General features: G+C 43.2%; 1 protein-coding gene across 2 annotated transcripts in view; it reads left to right on the plus strand.

Annotated features, from left to right (window-relative positions):
* Positions 1 to 22,117, plus strand: part of VWA3B (von Willebrand factor A domain containing 3B) — a 236,056-nt gene that overhangs the window by 85,481 nt on the left and 128,458 nt on the right. For both annotated transcript variants that reach the window (XM_074403828.1, XM_074403831.1), the window contains exons 9-10: positions 14,932 to 15,128; positions 20,547 to 20,701. In XM_074403828.1, the coding sequence (XP_074259929.1) occupies positions 14,932 to 15,128; positions 20,547 to 20,701 (352 nt within the window). The remainder of the gene's footprint in view (positions 1 to 14,931; positions 15,129 to 20,546; positions 20,702 to 22,117) is intronic.

The following is a 22,117-nucleotide window of genomic DNA, read 5'->3' on the forward strand; positions in this document are numbered from 1 at the left end:
AAAATTAACTGAGCATGATGGCGTGCCCCTGTAGTCCCAGCTACTTGAGGCTGAGGTGGGAGAATTGCTTGAGTTGAGAACTGGGGAGTCGAGGTGGCAATGAGCAGTGATTGCACCACTGTGTTCCAGCCTGGGTGGCAGAGCAAGACTCTATCTCTAAATAAATAATAAATAAATAAAATTTGTCCAAAGTTTGGGAAGCTTGATCCTTCTTTGATGACGCTGCCTCTCAAACCATTTCAGGAACTCCTCATTTGGAATAACCTTCACAGCCATTTTGTGACCCAGTAGAGATCATTAGTCTAATCACATTGTGTAGTCATGCTTTAATCATGAACAGAGACAGTCTAGAAGATTACCATCTGAGACTCGAGATTTGACTCCGACTACTTGCTTGTTTCAAAATACCAGATTCAGTGTCAAAAGACAAAGAAATGGCTAAAGGCTCATTCAGGCTCTGTAGGCAGTTGAAACCTGTAGTAGGTCTATAGGAGCTCTGAGCATATGTTTTTTGAACAAATGGAGAGGGAGATGATGCTTATTTTCATTAGCATTGTATTAAATAATCAGCAAGATTTCTTTATAGTCCTGGGTGGTGGTGAAGTACACAGACTCAGAGATATTAAACCTGTCTCTGCCCCACTCCTGCTGTGTGATGCGGTGCCTCAGTTTTCTTATTTGCAAAATGTGGATGATAATGATAATACCTACTCCATGGACACTGTTATGAAAATTAAATGAGAAAACACATATAAAGCACTTAGAACTGTGCTGTCACATAGATAGAATGTAATGATGGCTTAAGGTTGATCCACTTGGGTATTCTTTCCTTTATTGAGTGCTTACTGTATGTAGCTTTGTGGTGGGTGATGAGCATCATGGTAAATAAGAGACATGAAACGGGCTCTCATAAAGCAGGACCTACATGAACCATTTCTTGCTCAGTGAAGATAGAAAATCAGATAAACACAAATGGGATATTTACGATTAAGGAAAAGTGAGAGTTTCTGAGCTATTCCCCAGGGTCAAGGAAAGGTTTCCTGAGGAAGTGACTTTGGAGCTGATATCTGAGGGTTGAAGAGGTAAGTTAATGAGGTGAAAGGATGGGAGAGATGGGGAGGGTATGCCAGGGAGAATAACAGTGTATACAAAGGCCCTGAGGCAGGAAGGAGAAAGGCACTTTAGAAGAACTGGAAAGAGGAGTGTGGCTGGAGCACAGTGTCCAGTGATAAGTCTGGGCAGGGAGGCAGGGACCTGATTGTGCTGGCTCTGGAGGCCACAGTTCAGAGGTCCACCCTCAATTTCAGACCAGTGGCCAGCCACTAGAGGACTACAAGCAGGGAAATGCTAAGATCAGATTTACATTTAGAAAAAAAAGTCACTTTGGCTACTAAGTGGGAAACAAGTTGGAGATGGGGGGACAAATAGCATGAGGGAAGAGAATAAAGATGTTAGTACGGTGATGGTGGTGTCTTGGACAAGAGTCAGAGCCTGTGAAGAAGGTGACTTATGGGCAGGTATGAGGGAGAGTTTGGTTGTTGAACTGACGGTGAAACAGGGAAAGTTTCCTTGTCCCCCTTGCAGGGCATGTGATGGGGGAGTGGATCGCTTCTTCAGTGCCCCGCTGCTCAAACCTCTAGGGGAGCATACAGACGGGCAGGCTGTGGGAGCCAACCCCATGGCAGTGTCTAGGGTTGAATGTTTACAGCTCCTGAAGCCCTGGTGGGTGTGTGTCACAGGGTGCTCTCTTAGTTTGCCATCTATAGGAGGCTTGTGTTAGCTCAGTTATACCCTCTACCTTGTCGCAAGGACAGAGGGTTTCTGTATCTGGGTTCTTGCCTTGGTGTACTGGAAGAATCGTATCACACATGGGTTTGGAGAATGAGTGCAAGGTTTTATTGAGTGGAATTAGCTCTCAGCAGATGGGGGAGCCAGAAGGGAAATGGTTTTCCCCAGAGTCACGCTGGTTGGCAGCCCCGGCTCTCCTCCAACTGCCCCAGTCAAACACTGCATCATTCTGCTGGTCAGTGGCCTGCCGGCATGCCGGTGCATGCCTCTCGACGTCCAGCTAACTGCCTGTTCCTCCGCTGATATGCTCCTCTCAATGTTCAGCTGCTTCTGTCTCTGCCTTGCTAGGGTCTTGGGTTTTTATAAGCACATGATGGGGGCATGGCAGGCCAGGGTAGTCGGGAAATGCAACATTTGGGCAGGAAAACAGAAATGCATGTCCTCACATAGTTCCATGAGGGTGGATCCCTAGCCAGGGACCACACCCTTCCTCTACCCAGCACTTCCCTTCCCAGCACTTCCATATCAATAGGACTTGGGGTGGGGGAGATGGAGGTGTCCAAAGTAAGCTCCTAGATGGATACGGTGTCAGTGTCAGGGTCCTCTACTATGCTGAGAGAATGCTGGATGAAAACCAGGTGGGAGTGGGGTTCAACATTTTGTTTGAACCTGTCGAGAATGAAGCATCCTTGAGAGCCTGGTAGAGAAATAAAGGAGGGAATTGACTATGTAGGTGGAGAATTCAGATACACTGTTGGGGTGAAGTGAACATTCTTGGTATAAAGATAAATATAGACTTATCAAGCAAGAACTCCATGTTTCTGAATCTTTGACCCCGAGTTCTTTGGACTCTGATATCCACAGAGCTGAACATATCATCAGAGTTTTCTGTTCTGCACCAATGCTAGATGTTTAATAAGTGGACTAGATGAAGACTACTTTACCAACAGGGTGACTTGCAATTTGAGAGCAGAACAAGCTAATTTACAGAGTACTTGTACATGTTTGTCTTCTCAAGAGTGTCTCCTTTTTGCTCAAAGAAGGCTGCAGAAGAGATCTGGGGCAGGACACAGCTGGTTTCTTATGCAACCAGAAGCAAATGGCACACTTGTCAAAGTGTTCACACTTCAGGCAAGGCAAAGGAGAAAATAATATTTCTTCCCAGAACTCACATTTTCTTCCGAATGCCTTTATCACTGTAAAGGTCTCTGTATAGTCAAGTGAACATTGACAAGGGTGATTAATAAGTAACAAGTGAGAATGCTAAAGGACCAAGACAGTGTTTGCTCAAATATGCATTTTCCAATGGGCACTGAGCTTTGTGTTTTCCAGACAAACACACACACACACACACACACACACACACACACACACACACACGCACACACAGCAAAACATTTGCAGAAGAATACCATGCAATTCTCCCATGATTCAAGATTAATTACTCAAAATTTTCTCCCCAAATTTGGGAGAATTGGTTTATTAGCATTTTGTAGATGCTAAGCATTTAACTTGGGAAAGATACTGGAATGTGATGCAGGTGTGGTGAAATGTCAGTGTTAAAAATCATCTTGTTAACAAGTTACTGTGGAAAAGCACAACAAATCTATTGAGTAATCACATTGAGTCTGTTTGGACCCCTAATTATGGAAACGCCAAAAATAACTGGGCAAAAATGGCAGAGTTAAGAACCTTCAAAACTTCTCCTTCATAGAAGGAATAAGGATTTTATCAGAATCAATATTTTTCGTAACTCTAGAAATTAACCCAAGGTGTGCAGCAATCTGGGGAGTGTTTATTCAAGAAAAATAATTGAATCTCGGTAAGAACAGTGAGCAGGTGGCATTTTAGCTAGTCCTATTCACATTCCCCCCCTCTAGCTCCTCACTAACCTTGAAAACCAGTTTGTGATCATAGTGGAAACCACAGGCTCGAAGCTTTTAGCCTCATTTCCAGAGAATTCTCATTATTTGACCTGCCTGCTGGCTCCCTGGAATACCCCACTTACAAAGCTTTCTTCACTTGACTTCACTCAGTTCTTCCTCAGTGGGAAAAGTCTTTTCTCTAGGGACAGTTGTCAAAAACAATGAGAGGTAACTGATTAACTTTGTGGCTGACTGAGGTTGTAGATAAGAGTCAGGATGAACAAGAGGTAAACCAAAACACTTAAGATGAAAAACTGAAGAATGGGATGTCCATTGGCCTTTCCAAAGCTCTGAGGTATTTCTGGGAATCTATCATGCATAGCCCAGGCAGGTATATGCACAGGGCTGTGAGCATGGCCCGCCTATGCATATGTTCAAAGAAAGATTCAGTAGGGCCCTAAGCTCTCATCTTGGGCTGACCTTGAGGCTCAGCACAAGCAGGAAGTAAATGCTGAGGGAGAGTAGTTAACTGCTGCAGCATGGAAATTGTAGCCTGATGCACACACAGCTCCTCAGCAAGGGATAGTCCAAAGCATTTTAGGAAATCTCTGTTCAATTATTATCTGATCACTGAGTTAACTGAGCAGAGACTCCAGTGGCTACAAATGACAAAGAATGCAGATTTTGCAGAATTCAGGAGTCATAAACAAACATGAACAGAATCACAACAAACTCTGGGCAAGTGAGAGAATCTGATTTCCAGAGTTGCTGCATTGTATTATTTAAAATGCCCAGTTGTCAATAACAACAACAAAAAAATGGGGCATGGAAATAAACAAAGTATGGACCATACAAAGGAAAAAGGGCAATCCATGGGAACTGTCCATGAGGAAACTGTCCATGTCCAGGAGGAAGCCCAGACATTGACCTTACTAGATGAAGATATTAAATAAGAGATTTTAAATATGTCAAAGAACTAAAGGAAACTATGTCTAAAGAACATAGGAAGTATAAGAGCAAGGTCTTACCAAATAGAGATATCAATATTGAGAGAAATTACTTTTTTAAAGCAGCAAATAGAATTCTGGAGTTGAAAAAAATTCTGGAGTACAAAATAATCAAACGAAGAACTGTCTAGAGGGGTACAACACCAGATTTGAGCAACCAGAACAAACCAATGAACTTTTAGATAGGTTAATTGACATTATCTAGTTTGAATAACAAAAGGAAAAAAGAATGAAAAAAACTGAACGAAGCCTTAGAGACCAATGGCATACCGTAAACATAACAACATGTGAACAAGGGGAGTCCCCAAAGGACGGAGCGGGGGAGAGAAAGAATAGTTGAAGATGTAAGGGCTAGAAACTCCATCCATTTGCTGAAAACATTATTTTACCCATTTAAGAAGCAAAATGGATTCCACGTAGGATAAGACGTCCACACCTAGACACATTATAATCAAGCTATTGAAAGACAACAACAAAAAAAGCAATTTGAAAGCAACAGGAGAGAAATGGCTCATCATGTAAATGGGATACTTGATAAGATTAACAACTAATTTTGCATCAGAAACCAAGAAGGCCAGAAAGCAATGGAACAAGATTGCCCAAGTGCTGAAAGAGGAAAACCTGGCTGGGCACAGTAGCTCAGGTCTGTACTTTCAGCGTTTTGGCAGGCCAAGGCAGGCAGATCACTTGAGGTCAGGAGTTTGAGAGCAGCCTGGGCAACATGCATGGTGAAACCCTGTGTCCACTAAAAATACAAAAATTAGCCAGGCATGGTGGCACATGCCTGTAATCCCAGCTGCTCGGGTGGCCAAGGCATGAGAATTGCTTGAACCCAGGAAGCAGACGTTGCAATGAGCCAAGATCATGATATTGTACTCCAGCCTGGGCCACAAAGTGAGACTCTGTCTCAAAAAACAAAACAAAACAAAACAACCTGTCTACCAAGAATGCTATTCTCTAAAGCTGTCCTTCAAAAAAGGAGAAACTGCTGGGTAAAATGGCTCATGCCTGTAATCCCTTTGGGAGGCCAAGGTGGGCAGATCACCTGAGGTCAGGAGTTCAAGACCAGCCTGGCCAACATGGTGAAACCCTGTCTCTACTAAAAATACGAAAATTAGCTGGGTATGGTGGTGCATACCTGTAATCCCAGCTACTTGGGAGGCTGAGGCAGGAGAATTTCTTGAACCCAGGAGACAGAGGTTGCAATGAGTCAAAATCATGCCACTGCATTCCAGGCCGAGTGACAAAGTGAGACTCCATCTCAAAAAAAAAAAGGAAAAATTAATATAAACAAAACCAAGAGAATTTACATTTAGCAAACCTACCGTACAAGAAATACTAAAGGAAAGGAAGTCCTTCAGGATAAAATGAAAGAATATTGGAGAATAACTTGAATCCACAAAAAGAAATAAAGAGCACCAATAGAGATAGTTACATACGTAAATATAAAGGATAGTATAAATGTATTTTTTGTAATTATTTTTCCCCTATCTGAGTTAAAAGACAACTTTATAAAGCAATAATTTAAATCTGTTCTGATAGACACACATGTATAAAGGTATACTTTATATGAGAATAATGGCACAATGGAGGGGGGAGGGAGTAGAGTTACATCGATTTAATGTTTGTATATTATTGAAATTAAGTTGATTAATCTGAGTGATAAATTATGTGATTTTGATTAAAATCTTCATGGCAGCCACTAAGAAATAGTAAAAGAAATTCCAAATAACTTAAAATTGAATACTAGAAAACATCCATTTAATACAAAAGAAGGTCACTACCTTCTTTTACTACCTTCTAGAGGAATAGAAGAATAAAAAAGATATGACATGTAGAAAACAACAGAATGGGAGGCATAAATTTTGTGACATCACTTATTATATGAAGTGTAAATGGCTTAGTTGAGCACAGTGGCACACACCTGTAGTCCCAGCTACTTGAAAGGCTGAGGTTGGAGGATTGCTTGAGGCCAGGAGTTTGAGGCTGCAGTGCACCGTGATTGGACCTGTAAATAGCTACTGCACTCCAGTCTGGACAGGATAGTGAGTGCATAACTCTGTCTCAAAAAAAAAAAAAAAAAAAAGAAAAGAAAAAATAAAAGTGTCAATGGATTAAACACTAATTGAATGGCAAAGATAGGCAAATGAGTCGAAACAAAAAACAAAACAAAACAAAACAAAAAAACCATGATTCAACTATATGCTGTTTGTAAGAGACACATTTTAGGTTGAAAGACAGAAATAGGATGAAAGTAAAGAATGGAAAAATATATATCATACAAATAAGTAACAAAACATGAGCTGAGTAGTTATACTAATTTCAGACAAAATAGTCTTTAAGACAGAAATTCTTATTAGACACAAAGTACATTTGGTAAGGACAAAAGGGTCAATTATTTACCAGGAAGATATAGTAATTATAAATACATAAATATATGTACCTAACAATAGTTCACTAAAATATATAAAGCAGAAACAGACAGAACTGAAAGGTCTTCTGTAGTTCAATGAGAGTAGATGATAGTAAATGAAGACTTCATTATCCCACTTTCAATATGGATGAAACAATTAGGCAGAAGATTGGCAAGGAAATAAAAGACTAAACACTGCAAACCAACTAAATCTAATAGACATGTATAGATGATTATATGAAACAGTAGAAGAATACATATTCTTAAGTGAACATTCTCTAGAATAGACCGTACGTGGCCATAAAACAAGTTGCAGTAAATTTAAAATGATTGTAATCATACAAAGTATCTTTCTGACTACAAAGGATGAAATTAAAATCAATAAGAGTAGGGCATTTTGAATACTGACAAACATGAGGTAGAATTGCTTGAACCTGGGAGGCGGAGGTTGCAGTGAGCTGAGATAGCGCCACTGAACTCCAGCCTCCAGCCTGGGTGACAGAGTGAGGCAATGCCTCAAAAAAAAAAAAAAAAAAAAAAAAAGGAAAGGTGAATACTAATGTGGGGGCGGAGGAGGAGGAAGGAGGTAGCAGAGTCCTCCCAAAGACGCTTTCAGTTTGCCGAATCCACTGTGCCCAGGTCCTTGGCCTCTCTTGCCCCAGGAATGGGGGAAGGGACCCTGGAGGCATGGTGAGGCTACCGTTCAAATAAATATGAAGGACCCAAAGAGTTTAACAGAGAGTGATTTATTAGGCAGAGAGAGAGAGAACGAGAGAGAAGGAGAGAGAGCTCTCACGCTGCTGTGGGAGGGAATCCAAGGGAGGAATCCGCCCAGGTAAGGGGCAGTGGGTTTTTAAACCTTGGAGTTATTCCCACCCTATTCCTATTCTTGTCTAATGAGAGGAGTTCTTTCAAACTTCCTCTGGAGTGATTGATCTTTGACTCTGATAGTGGATTGGCTGCTAGTTTCTGCAACAGAGGCCCTTCTCCCACGGCTTTTCGTGGGCTTTTTGAACTAAGAGGCTCACCTGGAATTTCTGCCCTGCTGAAGGGAAAGTCAGAGAAATAACTTTACATTCCCGGATGGGGACATAGATGGAGGTATGGTGCTGGGAAGCTCTTGCCTTTGAAACCACGCCCCTTGTGGACTCGGTTTTCCTTAACACAGTCCCTCATTAACAGCATACTTCTAAATAAACAGTGGATGAAACATGCCAAACAGGAAATTAAAAATACTTTTAAGTGAACAAAAACAAAAAGTTTGACATTCCAAAACCTATGGGGTAGAACTAAAGTAGTGCTTAGCTGAAAATACCTACATCAAAAAAGAAGAAAGATCTCAAATGAATTATCTAAACCTCTTCCTTAAGAAGTTAGAAGAGTAACCTAAAGTGAAAACAAGCAGAAGGAAGGAAATAATAAAAAATTAGAGAGGATATAAATAAAATGGAAAATAGAAAAACAATAAAATTAAAACATCAAATGTTGGGTGCTTTAAAAGATCACAAAATTGACAAATTCTTAGCTAGACAAACCAGGAAAGGGGGGGGGGGAGAGAGAGAGAGAGAGAGAGAGAGAGAGAGAGAGACTCCCATATTATTAAAATCAGGAATGAAAGAGCGGGTATGAGTACCAGCCTTTTGGAAATAAAAGTGATTATAAGAGACTGCTATGAACAATTGTATGTTAATGAATAAGATAATCTAAATGAAATGGACAAATTTGTAGAAAGACACAAACTACCAAAACTTACTCAAGAAAAAATGGAAATTCTGCATAGATCTGTCATAACTGACTGAGTTAGAAATTTTTTTTAAAAAGTCTACACAAAAAGAACCCAGGAGCAATGCCTTCATTGGTGACTTCTTTCAAGTGTTTAAAGAAGAATTAACACCAATTATTTAATTTTTTTTAAATTTGGCAGATAACATTGTATGTATTTATCATGTACAACATGATGTTTTGAAGTGTATATACATTGTGAAATGCTTAAATCTAGCTAATTAAAAATTAGATTACCTTACATAGTAAACATTTTTGTGGTGAGAGCACTTAATATCTCTCTCTGCCTTTTTCAAGAATGTAATTTGTCACCATTAACTATAGTCACCTTCCTTTCTGTCTGGGTTTAATTCCAGCATTCACACTCTGTCTCAGAGTTCTCATTCTTGCCACTTAACATGTGAATTTCAGGTCACTCAGTCTAAATTTCCCTAACTCCATCAATCCTTTCTCATTTCCTAATCTCAATTGTTCTATATTGTACCAAACATCTCCAATCAGTCTGTGTTTATCTTGTGATGCCACGGCTATTTTTAAAGAAGTAATAGCCTAAGGTACAGTTTGGTGCCTACCTCACTGATCTTCAACTATTTTCAATTTATTTTAAATGCTAGTTAGATGTAGACACATTAAGATGTGGCTTTTATAATTCTTCTCTTGCAGTCTGTATTCTCTTTGGTGGTTTCTTTTCAGTCTTAATACAGGTTTGTCACTAAATTGACTGCTCCTTGTTTCTCCGTAGCCAGCTGCAGGTGCTGTAGTTTAAAAATTCTTCCTGCAGCTGCATCATTCACACCTTACATCTAAAATAATTCTTTTTAAGATGCCTTCTTCCAGCATCGTAAGGCAGAAGAGGAAGTGAGGGAAATGTTGAACCATGTCTTTAGGGGGCGTTAGCTCCTCTGCAGTTTTCTTTCTGCTATTGGTGTTTGATGTTCTTTGTTTTTGTGTCTGCTTCTTTTTTGCCTCCTTGTTTTTTATTTCTTTTCTCTCTCTCCCACCTCTGCCTCCCGAGGATTGTAGGAATTGAGAACACTATGGGTGGGGAATACTATGGGTTGGAATCATTTTTCCACTGCTTTATAAACAAGTTGGGCAAGCCATGGAGCCCTTCTCTATAGCAGAGGTTTTATTTGGCCCTTGTGTGTAGTCCCTGGGGTGCTTTAAAGAATGCTTACCTGATCTCCACAGGGAGTCAGTTTGGTGGAATGTTGGTGGGTTACCATCCTGCATCTCCTTCATCCCCTCCTCCCCATTTCTTGGCTCCCCTGCAGTGCCAGAAAGATATGCTTGTTGCATGGTACTTTAGCAAGTAGGTAACGGCAGGTATTAGTTAGCAACTACAGCAGACAAAGGGCTTGACTGCTCAGAGGCAAGCTGCTCTCTCCCACCACACTGTCACCACCTGGCTTCTCGATCTTAGACTGGGTTGGGCTTCATCTCACCTTCAGAGACCCCACAGCCATTGCAGCTGCTCGGTGCTGAGCCGACCCACAGGGCTGAAACCTCGTTCACCTTACCAGCAGGCGGGACCAGATTTCTTTTCCTGACAGTTGCTACCTTCCTCCTCAATTCTGGTTTCCTTCCTCTTTTCTCCCCTCCCTCCCTTCCTCCCTCCTTCCCTCCCTCCTTCCTTTCTTCCTTCCTTCCTCCCTCCTACTTCTGTCCTCCCTTCCCTCCCTCCATTTTATCTTACCCTTGTTTCCTTCCTCCCTCCCTCCCTCCCTTCTTCCCTTCTTTCCCTCTCTCTTCCCCTCCCTCCCTTCTTTCCTTCCTTCCCTTCTTTCCTCCTTCCTTCTTTCCTTCTGCCTTCCTTTTCAGCTAGTTCACAGTATTCTTTTCCTGTACCACTCCCTATGTGGTGGCCAAGAGTTTGTTCATTGTCTTGTGACACCCGTGATCCCAGGGGTGTTTGACAGTGTGTACCAAGCTATGGTCTATTAAATACAAGCCCTCCAAAACTTCATGCAGAAAGACTCTGGGGCTAAGTAGCTTTGGGAATCTTGCTTGTGATAAGCCCCACTGCCCATTCCCATAAGAAAGTCTTAAAGAAGTCCTTTGATCAAGAACTCCTTGATACTTTCTTTTCAAGCTCCCCAAACTTTTTGCCAAAGGAACCCTCCTCCTGAGTAGCAGCCACTGACATGCAGTATTAGCAGTTTCTGTGGGACCCACTCTTGGAAACATCAGACTTGATGCTGTCCGAGGCTGCCTCCAGATCCAGAGTTCTAGTTTATTCATTCACTGACAGCCCCCTTGAAAGGCCTGTGGGCCTTGCATGGCAGGAATGAGGTGCCAGGCAAGTAACACTCAGTGGAGGAGGATGGGAGAAGGGGTTATGGTGGTGAGAAATCCCTGATGGCTGTGAGCCCCTCTGGAGTTGAACCTGGAGGGCGTGTGGATGAGGGACCGGGAGAGGAGCGGGCACTGATAACGATCCCAATTTGTCTTTTTGTATGTGGCCCTGGCTATAGCAGGGATGGTTTTCAAAAGCATTGTTCAGTAGGTATTTTTCACTGAAAAATGTTCTGAGATTGACAAGTAGGATGGGGAGGGCCAGGTTAATTCTGTGGCATAGATGTGCTCCCTTCTTATAACAGAAAGAACATCTTTAGCAGTCTGTCCAGTGGAATAGGAAAACCATGTAATCAGGATTAGCTGTGAGCTCATACCTCTATAATAAATGAATGCTCTGTGGGTGAGAATTCATGTAACAGTTTTAATTAAGATAACTGCAGAGGAATGGGAAGGACCCCTTAGTAAGTGACGCTAATGAATGGATGAAGCGCTTCCCTGCCCCTCCCAGGAAAATGAGACTCAGTCACTAATTGGCGTAATTAGCCCTGGAAGTTAAAAGATTTTCCCCTTTTTTCCTCCTTTCTTTAGCTTTAGAGTGCCTGGGCTTTTTGGTTTTGATTGCTTGGTCACCCCTTCTTTCCTCTATGAAAGGTCAGGTTGCTTTGGCAGCTTGTCTGAACCCCCTTTCCAGATGGTAATTGGGAGCCTGAATCTGGTCCACAGGACTGTACCACCTGGTTGGGGTGAAATTGGAGTCAGACGTTAGTGTCTGCCTCTTTCAAAACCCTTGCTAGGATTGGTTCAAATGTGTTTTTAGGCAGTTCTAGGGTAAGCCTGAATTTATACTTGATAAAAGGTTCTTAACTTTTTTAAAAGAAGGCAGCTCAAAACAGAGCAGAAGGATGCAATAAGTTGTGTGTTGCTATGGAAATAATTGAATGAAAACTTAATTTCCTACTGTACTTATTGACCAGGAAGAAAAGAGAGAGGAGAAAAGGAAAGGTCTCTCTAAGCAGAAACACACGGACTGAGAATGTAATTAATAATAATTGAAGAATATGTCACCCCAAGGGTTTCTCCAAGGAGGCTGATCTCCCTGACAGAAATGGCAGCATCCTCTTTTAGCTGCCTCTTTGTGATGGGGCAAGAGTGTGCAGGCAAACCCCAGGGACTTGAAGCCCTGAGAAGCCTCTGGCTTGAGCTCCCAGAGAAAGTGAAAAGTTGCTTTGTGATTCATGGAGAAACCAGCTCCGGGGCTCCAGGGATGCTGCTCTGAAGGGGTTTCGATGCCAGGTTGGTTTAAAGTTCAAAATCCAAAACAAGGTTCTTTGAGAAGTTCCTACTCTAGTAGGTTTCACAGTGAATTCTTTCAATGGTGTTCTATTAAAATTCAAGGACATGGGTCACATGAAGCATTAGTGGGCAGATTCTTTACATATTATACAAAAGGAAATGGCACTAACATGATTTATGTCTTCAAATCTTATTCTAATTTTCTATCCCCTTACATAGAGTAATAGATAAGTCTGGGTCATATTTTTGTTTCCCTAACGGTGAGTGCTACCTCTTAATTAATAGTACAACTTCGTTTGCATCTGTGTCTGATGGAAGCATCAGCTGATGGGGTTGCCAAGTCATAACTGGCCTTTCCACCTTAAGCCAGTGGCAAAGCTTCGCTGCATAATACAATTGCCTGGGGAGATTTGTAAAATCCCAATGTCCGGGCTACACACTGAAACCAGTTAAAATAGAATCTAATGGATGGGACTCAGGCATCAGTTCTGTTGTTGTTGTTGTTGTTGTTTTTGAGACAGAGTCTTGCTCTGTTGCCCAGGCTGGAGTGCACTGGAGTGATCTTGGCTCACTGCAACCTCCGCCTCCCTGGTTCAAGTGATTCTCCTGCCTCAGCCTCCCAAGTAGCTGGGATTACAGGAGCCTGCCACCATGCCCGGCTAATATTTGTATTTTTAGTAGAGACAGGGTTTCACTATGTTGGCCAGTCTGGTCTCCAACTCCTGTCCTCAGGTGATCCACCTGCCTCAGCCTCCCAAAGTGCTGGGATTACAGGTGTAAACCACCGCGCTCACCTCAGTATTTTTTTTAAAGCTCCTCAGGGGATTCCACAGTGCAGGACTGACAGCCGTTAATGTAGGTGGAGTTAAACAAAACTCTATAGGGCTGGTGGGCCTCCTATGTGATAGTCCATGTTAGAAAAATCCACTTCCCCGCCCAGAACCCCTTCCACGTCTTCCTAGGGCTCCATGGTCCCAATGGGGCTAAAAGCTCAGGGTCCTTTCTGCCTTCCTTCCAGTGGTATGCAAATGTTTAACAACCCACTCCAGGGAATGAAAAAAGCCCTGATGCTTAGCATGTGCTGATTTCCAGATTCTGTAAATACTCCCACCACGGTCTCCTCATCCTACCAAGGGGCCATCACGGAGCATGGGGTTGGGAAATGTGCACAGCCATCTCCAGACACCAGTGCCTCGTCCCCTGCTTCACAGTTCCTCACCCCTCCTCTGTGTCCACCCCGAGTAGCTCATTCTCCCTTAGGTGCTGTTCAGAGTTTCGAGTCATCTAGAAAAATCCTTTTCTGCTTGTGTGATATGCTGGCTTGCCCCACTCGGGTAACACAATACCACTTCCCAGTTACAGTGTAGATAACCTCTGGAAAACACCACGGGAATGTGCCTGAGGCTGGAGATGTTTAGGCAATTGGCCTCCTGGGTTATACTTTACCCTGTGAAGCTAAGGTGAATTGTGCTACATACACAGCACATGAGGTGTCTGAGCCTGCAGGGCAGAAAGCCAGGCTCTGAGTCAGAACATACTCATCAAGGTAACAAGGGGACTTTATGTGAGGCAGCCTGCTAGCCTTTGTGGGTTGATTGCCTTCACCTCATCACTTCTCTTTCCCCTGCGTTACAAAGCACTTTCACATGACTTTTCTTTCTTTCCTTTTTTTTTTTTTTTTTAAGATGGAGTCTTGCTCTGTCATCCAGGTTGGAGTGCAGTGGTGCAATCTCGGCTCACTGCAACCTCTGCCTCCTTGGGTTTAAGCAATTATCATGCCTCAGCCTCCCAAGTAGCTGGGATTACAGGTGCCCACCACCACACCCAGCTAATTTTTGTATTTTTGGTACAGATGGGGTTTCACCAGGTTAGCCAGGCTGGTCTCAAACTCCTGACATCAGGTGATCCACCCGCCTTGGCCTCCCGAAGTGCTGGGATTACAGGCATGAGCCACCGCACCTGGCTTCACATGACTTTTCTCACTGGATTGCTGCTGTTTACCTAGGAAAACCAAGCAAATACTATCTTCCAGCTGCAGGTGAAGAATTCTGCCTAAGCTCAGAGAGGTCAAGTGTAGTGACTCACCCAAGTTTGAGCAACTTGCCCAAGCTAGAAGGTGATAGAGCCAGGACCTGAAGCCAGAGCTTCTGACTCCCTCCTTACACACACATGGCTTCTGACACACAGCTTTTGTCTACCGGCCCCCTCCACTCAGGTGTGCGGTCTGTCAACTTAGGTAGAAGAGGAAGTAACCCTGCTTTCAGTCTTGTGAATTATTAGGTTGGTGCAAAAGTAATTGCGTTTTTTGCCATTAAAAGCCTAATAATTTTTTTTGCCAGTCCTGCTTTGGAAAGCTGTTATCTGAAATGAAACATGGGCTTTGTGGTCTCATAAAGAACATGTTCCAAGTTGGTAAATATTAAGTTTGGGCTGTACTATCAATGGCTCATGCAGTATGAATGGCTGATGGGCTATGATTCTACAGAGTCAGAAACAACCTCTGTTGAGATTGCATCGAATCCAGAAGACACCTGGGACTCTAAGATGTGGCTGCGGAAATATGGCTTGAAGGCCCAGAAGCTGTCCCTGTATGATGTCCTTACTGACTGCTCTTTTCGCCACGCTGATGGGGTTGTAGATATAAAAGCCAAACCGGAGAACGAGTCGGTACAAACCAGTGCGGTAGGTGACGTGCGCTCCCGGGAGGGGGCTGGTGAAGGCAACTCAAGCCCTGGGTGGGTGAGACCTCCCTCGGGTCGGAAGGCAGGGAAAGAACCACTGTGGGGGCCGGCAGGGACAGAAACCAGCTTGGGTTTCTGTGAAGCAGGGGGTTCCTCTGCTTCTCTCCTCCCCCTTCTCCAAAGAGCATCTGTGGGAGTGGAAATCAAGGCTGGGAATGATTTCTAGACATCAGTGAATTGTATGTAAGCCAGGGGCTGGGCTTGGAAGAATGAGGCATTATGAGTCTCAGAATCATTCAATATTATGCAAATGGAGAAGCCCTTTGTTCCTCCATATGGAATGTAAAAAAGAGAAGCTGCTGGTTAGTATATCCAGTGCGGCAGGCGTTTCTGTAGTCCTCTTGCGTGTTCTTTCCCTCATTATTCCAGTGACTAGCAAGCAGCCAGCATACAGTGCAATCCCAGCAAATACGGAATCAGATTCTCCAAAGGGTCATAGCCATTTAAAACGCTGAAGGCGGCAGTTCCACTGTGGGTTTTGTAGGAATGCAGCTTCTCCTACTGCCCGACTCTGGCTCCCGATGAAGGACAGTGCTCGACAGCAGTGCTTCCTAAACTCCACCGTCATGCCTACGAGTCAGTAGTTGCGAAGTGGGGCCCAAGAAGTTGCATCCATAGCAATCCCCAGATGATGCTGATGCTGTTGGTCCAGGGGCCACACCTTGAGACGCAGAGAGGTGTAGAACAGGGACCAGAAGATGAGGTGTCAAAGGTTTAGAAGCATGGAAAGACTAAGGAGTGTCCCAATATGAACCAGAAATCAGGATAAAATGAACATGGCAGATTTACAAAACCAAAGGAAAGCTCTTTCAGGAGGCGGCAAAGTCCCAGGTACACACAGTGAAGTGAACCTAAAATGCAAGCCCCGGGCAGACAGGCAGCTGACCACAGCCCAGAGGAGACACCGGGGAGAGAAAATCAAGGCCCCTCTCAAATACAGTGTCACCTCGTGTATTCATATACAAATGAACACAGTGTCACCTCAAATACAGTGTCACCTCATATATTCTTGAAGGCTCCGATTCAATGGCAAGGTCGTTACTGAGATGTTGTAGCTCCAGAAGAGGTGGAACTCCAGTCCCATTGCCACTTTTTATTAGGCTGGCCAGCCACTGAGCCCCCCACGCCCTCCATGGGAAGGGCACTGTCCTCTGGGGCTGTGCGAGCCACACCACATGGTGTTCTTGCCCCCTCGCTGCTGTGCATTCATGACAAACTGAAGGAAGGAAAATATAAAAATTGAATTAGAAAAATGCAGAATTGATGCAAGACTTGTTTCCTGGCTTACCCTAGGATGCAGAGTAATGGCTACAGTGCAGGGAAAATCTCATTTGTGGGTTTCCTCCCCCAGCACAATTTTCTTGTTTTATAGACATTATTCAGTAATGTTCAGGAAATCATATGTAGCTAGATTTTCATTTTAAAAATAGGCCAGGCGCAGTGGCTCATGCCTGTAATCCCAACTGTTTGGGAGGCTGAGGCAGGCGGATCACTTGAGGTCTGGAGTTCGTGACCAGTCTGGTCAACATGGTGAAACCCCATCTCTACTAAAAAAAATAGAGCCAGGCATGATGGCTCATGCCTGAATCCCAGCACTTTGGGGGGCCAAAGTGGGTGGATCACGAGGTCAAGAGATCGAGACCATCCTGGCCAACATGGTGAAACCCTGTCTCTACTAAAAATACAAAAATTAGCTGGGGATGGTGGCATGCACCTGTAGTCCCAGCTACTTAGGAGGCTGAGGCAGGAGAATTGCTTGAACTCGGGAGACGGAGGTTGCAGTGAGCTGAGATCGTGCCACTGCACTCCAGCCTGGTGCCTGCCAACAAAGCAAGACTCTGTCTAAAAAAAAAAAAAAAAAAAAAAAAATTAGCCAGGTGTCGTGGCACATGCCTACAATCCCAGCTACTTGGGAGGCTGAGGCAGAACTCAGGAGGCAGAGGTTGCAGTGAGCTGAGATCAAGCTATTGTACTCCAGCCTGGGCAACAGAGTGAGACTTCATCTCAAAATTAAATTAAATTAAATTAAATTAATATATATTAGAACTTGGATATTTCAAAATATTAATCCCCGGCTATTTGAACATAGCTTACTGCAAACTCATGACAACCTGGTATATTCACGCTAGCTCTAATATTGATCATTTCGTGTAACTCTTTCTTGGCAATTTTAAATGACATACTGAAACTGGATTCACACCTAAAATTGTGATGTGTATAAAGTAGGGAGAAACTAAGGCCGTGAAATAGGTAGATTATTTAGGGTTCCCCCAGACTCCCACTGGGCAGGACTCCCTAAGTATTTAACAATAAAAGCTAGTTTATAGTTTTGATTGTTATAGACCAAGGAAACTCATTAATGCTGAGAAATGAATGGCTAAAAAGGCCTGCTTTTGTAGCAGTTCAAAGACAATGAAAAATTGGGAGGAGGAGACAAACATGCATTTCTAATAAGGGAATTTCAGGCCAAGTCTAAGAACTTGATATTTAGGGCATCCCTGAAATCACACTGCATGCACAGTTGCTTGCTGCTTGTGCACAAAACCAGCCTTGATGTTCAAAAACCCATTCTTGTCTCTTCATCTAATTTTCAAACAAGTATTTATGGAGCTCCTACTATGTACCAGGCCATGCTATATGGCAGAAGACACACTGGATGTGGATGAGAAGTTCTAGTCATAAATGCTGCTTCTACTAGTTACTCATGATGAGATGTTGAACAAATCACGTGACTTCTTTGACTTCACCCTTCATATTCATGAAATGGATAGTGTAAAGTGCAAATTTACAAATGCATGTCTGAGCATAGTGCCTGGCACATAAAGAGATGCCCCACACTTTTTGGTGGGGTTGTTTGTTGTTGTTGTTGTTTTGGTAAATTTGTTTAAGTTCTTTGTAGATTCTGGATATTAGCTCTTTGTCAAATGGGTAGACTACAAAAATTTTTTCCCATTCTGTTGGTTGTCAATTCACTCTAATGATAGTTTCTTTTGCTGTGCAGAAGCTCTTAAGTTTAATTAGATCCCATTTGTCTATTTTGGCTTTTGTTGCCATTGCTTTTGGTGTTTTAGTCATGAAGTCCTTGCCCATGTCTATGTCCTGAATGGTATTGCCTAGGTTTTCTTCTAGGGTTTTTATGGTGTTAGGTCTTATGTTTAAATCTTTAATTCATCTGGAGTTAATTTTTGTATAAGGTATAAGGAAGGGATCCAGTTTCAGGTTTCTGCATATTGCTAACTAGTTTTCCCAACACCATTTATTAAATAGGGAATCCTTTCCCTGTTCTTGTTTTTATCTGCTTTGTCAAAGATCAGATAGTTGTGGATGTGTGGCATTACTTCTGAGGCCTCTGTTCTGTTCCCTTGCTCTATATCTCTGTTTTGGTACCAGTACCATGCTGTTTTGATTACTGTAGCTTTGTAGTATAGTTTGAAGTCAGGTAGCATGATGCCTCTAGCTTTGTTTTTGTTTTGTTTGTTTGTTTTGTTTTTTTTTGCTTAGGATTGCCTTGGCTATGTGAGCTCTCTTTTGGTTCCATGTGAAGTTTAAGGTGTTTTTTTCCAATTCTGTGAAGAAAGTCAATGGTAGCTTTTTTTTTTTTTTTTTTTTTTTAGAATACACACTGCTGGTTATCCCCGCACCTTGCTGGCTATTTTTTCTGTCTTCTTTGTGACTTCTTCCCCATGTCCCCAATGTGTCAATGCTGGAGGATCTCTTATCGCTTCTCTGTCTACACTCATTTCCCAGATGGTCTTCTCTAGTCCCATGGCTTTTAATCCTCTGTGCATACCAGGGACTTCAAAATGCACCCCTCCAGCCCTGTGACCTTCTCTGATCTCCCAACTACTGCTGTGCTACTTGGATGTCTCATCAGCACCTTGAACCTGAGATATCAGATGCTAACTCTTGATCTTTCCCATTCAAAGCTGCTCTCCCACAACCTTCCTCCTATCAACTGATTGCAACTCCACCCTTTCAGATCCCAGCCTGAAAACCTCAGTGTTGTTCCTGACTCCTCTCTTTCCTTGTATATGCACATCTGATCTCTCAGTGAACACTGTCAATTCTGTCTTCAGAACAGGCCTGTCATTCAGGATCTGACCACTTCTTGTCATGGCCTTTGCTGCCCAGGCCATGCAACTCTGTGACCCACTGGTTCTTCACTTCTGCCCTTGGTCCTCAGCAGTCCAGTCAGCTTTTCAGAGTAACCAGAGTTGTGCTGTGAAACCATAAATCAGACATATTGCTGCTCTTGTGAAAGCCCTGGGAGGAGTCCTTTTTCACTCAGAGCAAAAGCCAGGTCATTTCCAACAGCTGTCAGGCTTTATGGGACCTGCTCCTAACCCTCCTCTTTGTGTGTCCCGGCTTCTCTTACTCTCTCTTCCCTCCCTCACTTTCCTTTGGCAATATTGGCCTTCCTAAAATTTGACAAGCATGCCAGGCAGACTTCCAGCTCAGGCCTTTGCTGTTGCTGTGTCTCCTGACCTCCTCCCGGCCTTCCTATGGCCACACTGTTTCTCCAGGCCTTCACTCCTAGTGCACTGTCTCTGGGAGTTTTTCCCTGCAAGGTTCTAACTCCTCCCATCTCTTCCCTCTTCTCTGCTCTCTGCTTTTCCTCCTTGCCTTACTCCACGTGTCATCTTCTGACCTAGTGTGTCATGATTTGCTTATTACTGGGCTCCCCCGCTGCACTGTGAACTCCATGAAGGCAGGGGTTTGGTCATTGTGGGTGTGTGTATTTCTGGCATCTAGAAGGTCTCCCAGCGGGAGGAGCACTGGATGAGCGCCCATGGGCCGAGTGATGGAGGCCTACTGAGGAGAGCTCCGTCTGTCCCAGTTGAGGGTGCTGGATGTGCTGCAGTGGGGTTCTTGGCAGGAAAGTAGGATTCATGTGAGTTTCAGTCCCACCTCCTCCAGAATGCTCTGTGATCGTCTAGTCTACTGTGAGATTGGCTGCTCTCTCATCTTTACCAGGACTTGCCAGGTCTTTCCTGTGTCAACCCAGTTCCAGGGACTGAGTATCTAATTCTCTGCATTGCTACCGTTCTCTCTTTCTCTCTCTCTCTCCATATGTGTGTGCATGTGTGTGTTGGTGAGGGTGTCTTTGTGCTGGAATCCTTAGGTTTTCTGGGACACAGATGTGATCACACGTGTCCTTCTGGCCCATGTTCATGACACCTAGTGCAGGGCTCCATAGGGAGCAGGCAGCGGAACATATTTGGTTGAACTAACAAAGGAATGATTGACGGTAGAGTGAGTGCTAAGAGCCATTTGAATATGATAGAGCCAAAGGTGCCATCTGGAGACTCTTCTCTTTGGACAGTTTCTGAGTGGCTTCTGTCCTTTGTCCTCTCCTTAGGAGACCAACAAGAAGACAGTCCATGCAAAATACTGCAGCAGGTTTGTCCATGCTCCCTGGAAGGATGGGAGCTTGGTCCATGTCAACATTACCAAAGAGAAATGCAAGTGGTACAGTGAGAGAGTCCACACAGCCCTGGCCCGGATCCGAAGGAGGTTGGTGTTATTTGCAGGAGGGTACAAGTGGTCTCCTTGCTCTGGAAATTCACATCTGCTTGATCATTTTTCCTCCCTTTTATTATTAGCTCACACATAATGATTGTACCTATTTATGTGATACAGAGTGGTAATGAGGTGTGTGTATACAATGTATAAAGATCAAATCAGGGCAACTCACACATACATCACCTCAAACACACATCAGTTCTGTATGTTGTGAACATTCACAGTTCTCTCATTTCACTTTTTAAAAATATATACTAAATTACAGCTGACCATATTGATCCTCTAGTGCTGCGGAACACCAGAGCTTGTTCCTCCTATTTAGCTAAACTTTTGTATTCGCTAACCAACCTCCCCATCCTCTCTCCCTGCCTTTCGCAAACTCTAATACAATTCTACTCTCTACCTCTATACGTTCAGATATTTTTAGCTCCCACATATGAATGAGAACATGTGGTATTTATCTTTCTGTGCTTGACTTATTTTGCTTAACATAATGTCTTGTAGGCTTATCCATGCTGCTGCGAAGACAGAACTTTATTCTTTTTTATGGTTGAGTGGTACTCCATGGTGTATAAATACTAGTAAACGCTCAACTGAGAGAAAGTGCCAGCAAACACTGTTAAGGTTGCCATCTGTTGGTTTGCTCATAGCCTTGTTTTTTTAAAAAAGGGGTTGTTTGGATTCAGATTCCCAGCTGCCTTGATGCCAGCGCAGTTTATTAAAAACAGCAAGCAAACGTGAAGCTGTCACACTGGTCACATGTTGCTGTAGGAGGCTAAGGAATGCCTCTATTTCATATCTTGCATTCTTTCCTAGGCCACACTGTATTACCCACTGTGTTACATATTTCCTCTGTACTCTTGAACATTACATTTTGAGGCAACTGTTATAATGTAAAATATTAAATACCATTGAATAATATCTGTATTTTAGAATACAGCTTAAAATCACTTCATGTGATCCCACACAACCCTGCTGGTTCTTTAAAATGTGTTAATGCTCATGAGTGTGGATACTAATGCTGTGACCTATGGTTGGCCTCAGGGGGATGATTTATATTAATGCCTGCTCCTTCCCAGAGCCAAAGGCAGCTTTAGACCAGAAGACCAAATTCATTTAGATCATAGGCTCTGAGGTCAGAGAGAGCTGGATTCTAATCCCAGAACTGCCACTTACTGTGTGACCCTGGGCACGTTTGTTAATGTCTTTATGCATCATCATCCTTGTTTATAAAGTGGGATTAGTAATATTATTTATAAGTTTGTTCTAGGGATTAGATCCGATACTAAATCTAATGCGTTTAAGCTAGTATCGGTATGAAATAGCTGTTTGAAAATGAGAGCTCCTTTCTGTGCCTGCCTTGTTTCACCTAACATAATTTCCTTCAGTTTAATCCATGTCGCCACA

Source organism: Saimiri boliviensis, chromosome 1, assembly GCF_048565385.1.
Source record: "Saimiri boliviensis isolate mSaiBol1 chromosome 1, mSaiBol1.pri, whole genome shotgun sequence".
In the NCBI taxonomy this organism is placed as follows: domain Eukaryota; kingdom Metazoa; phylum Chordata; class Mammalia; order Primates; family Cebidae; genus Saimiri; species Saimiri boliviensis.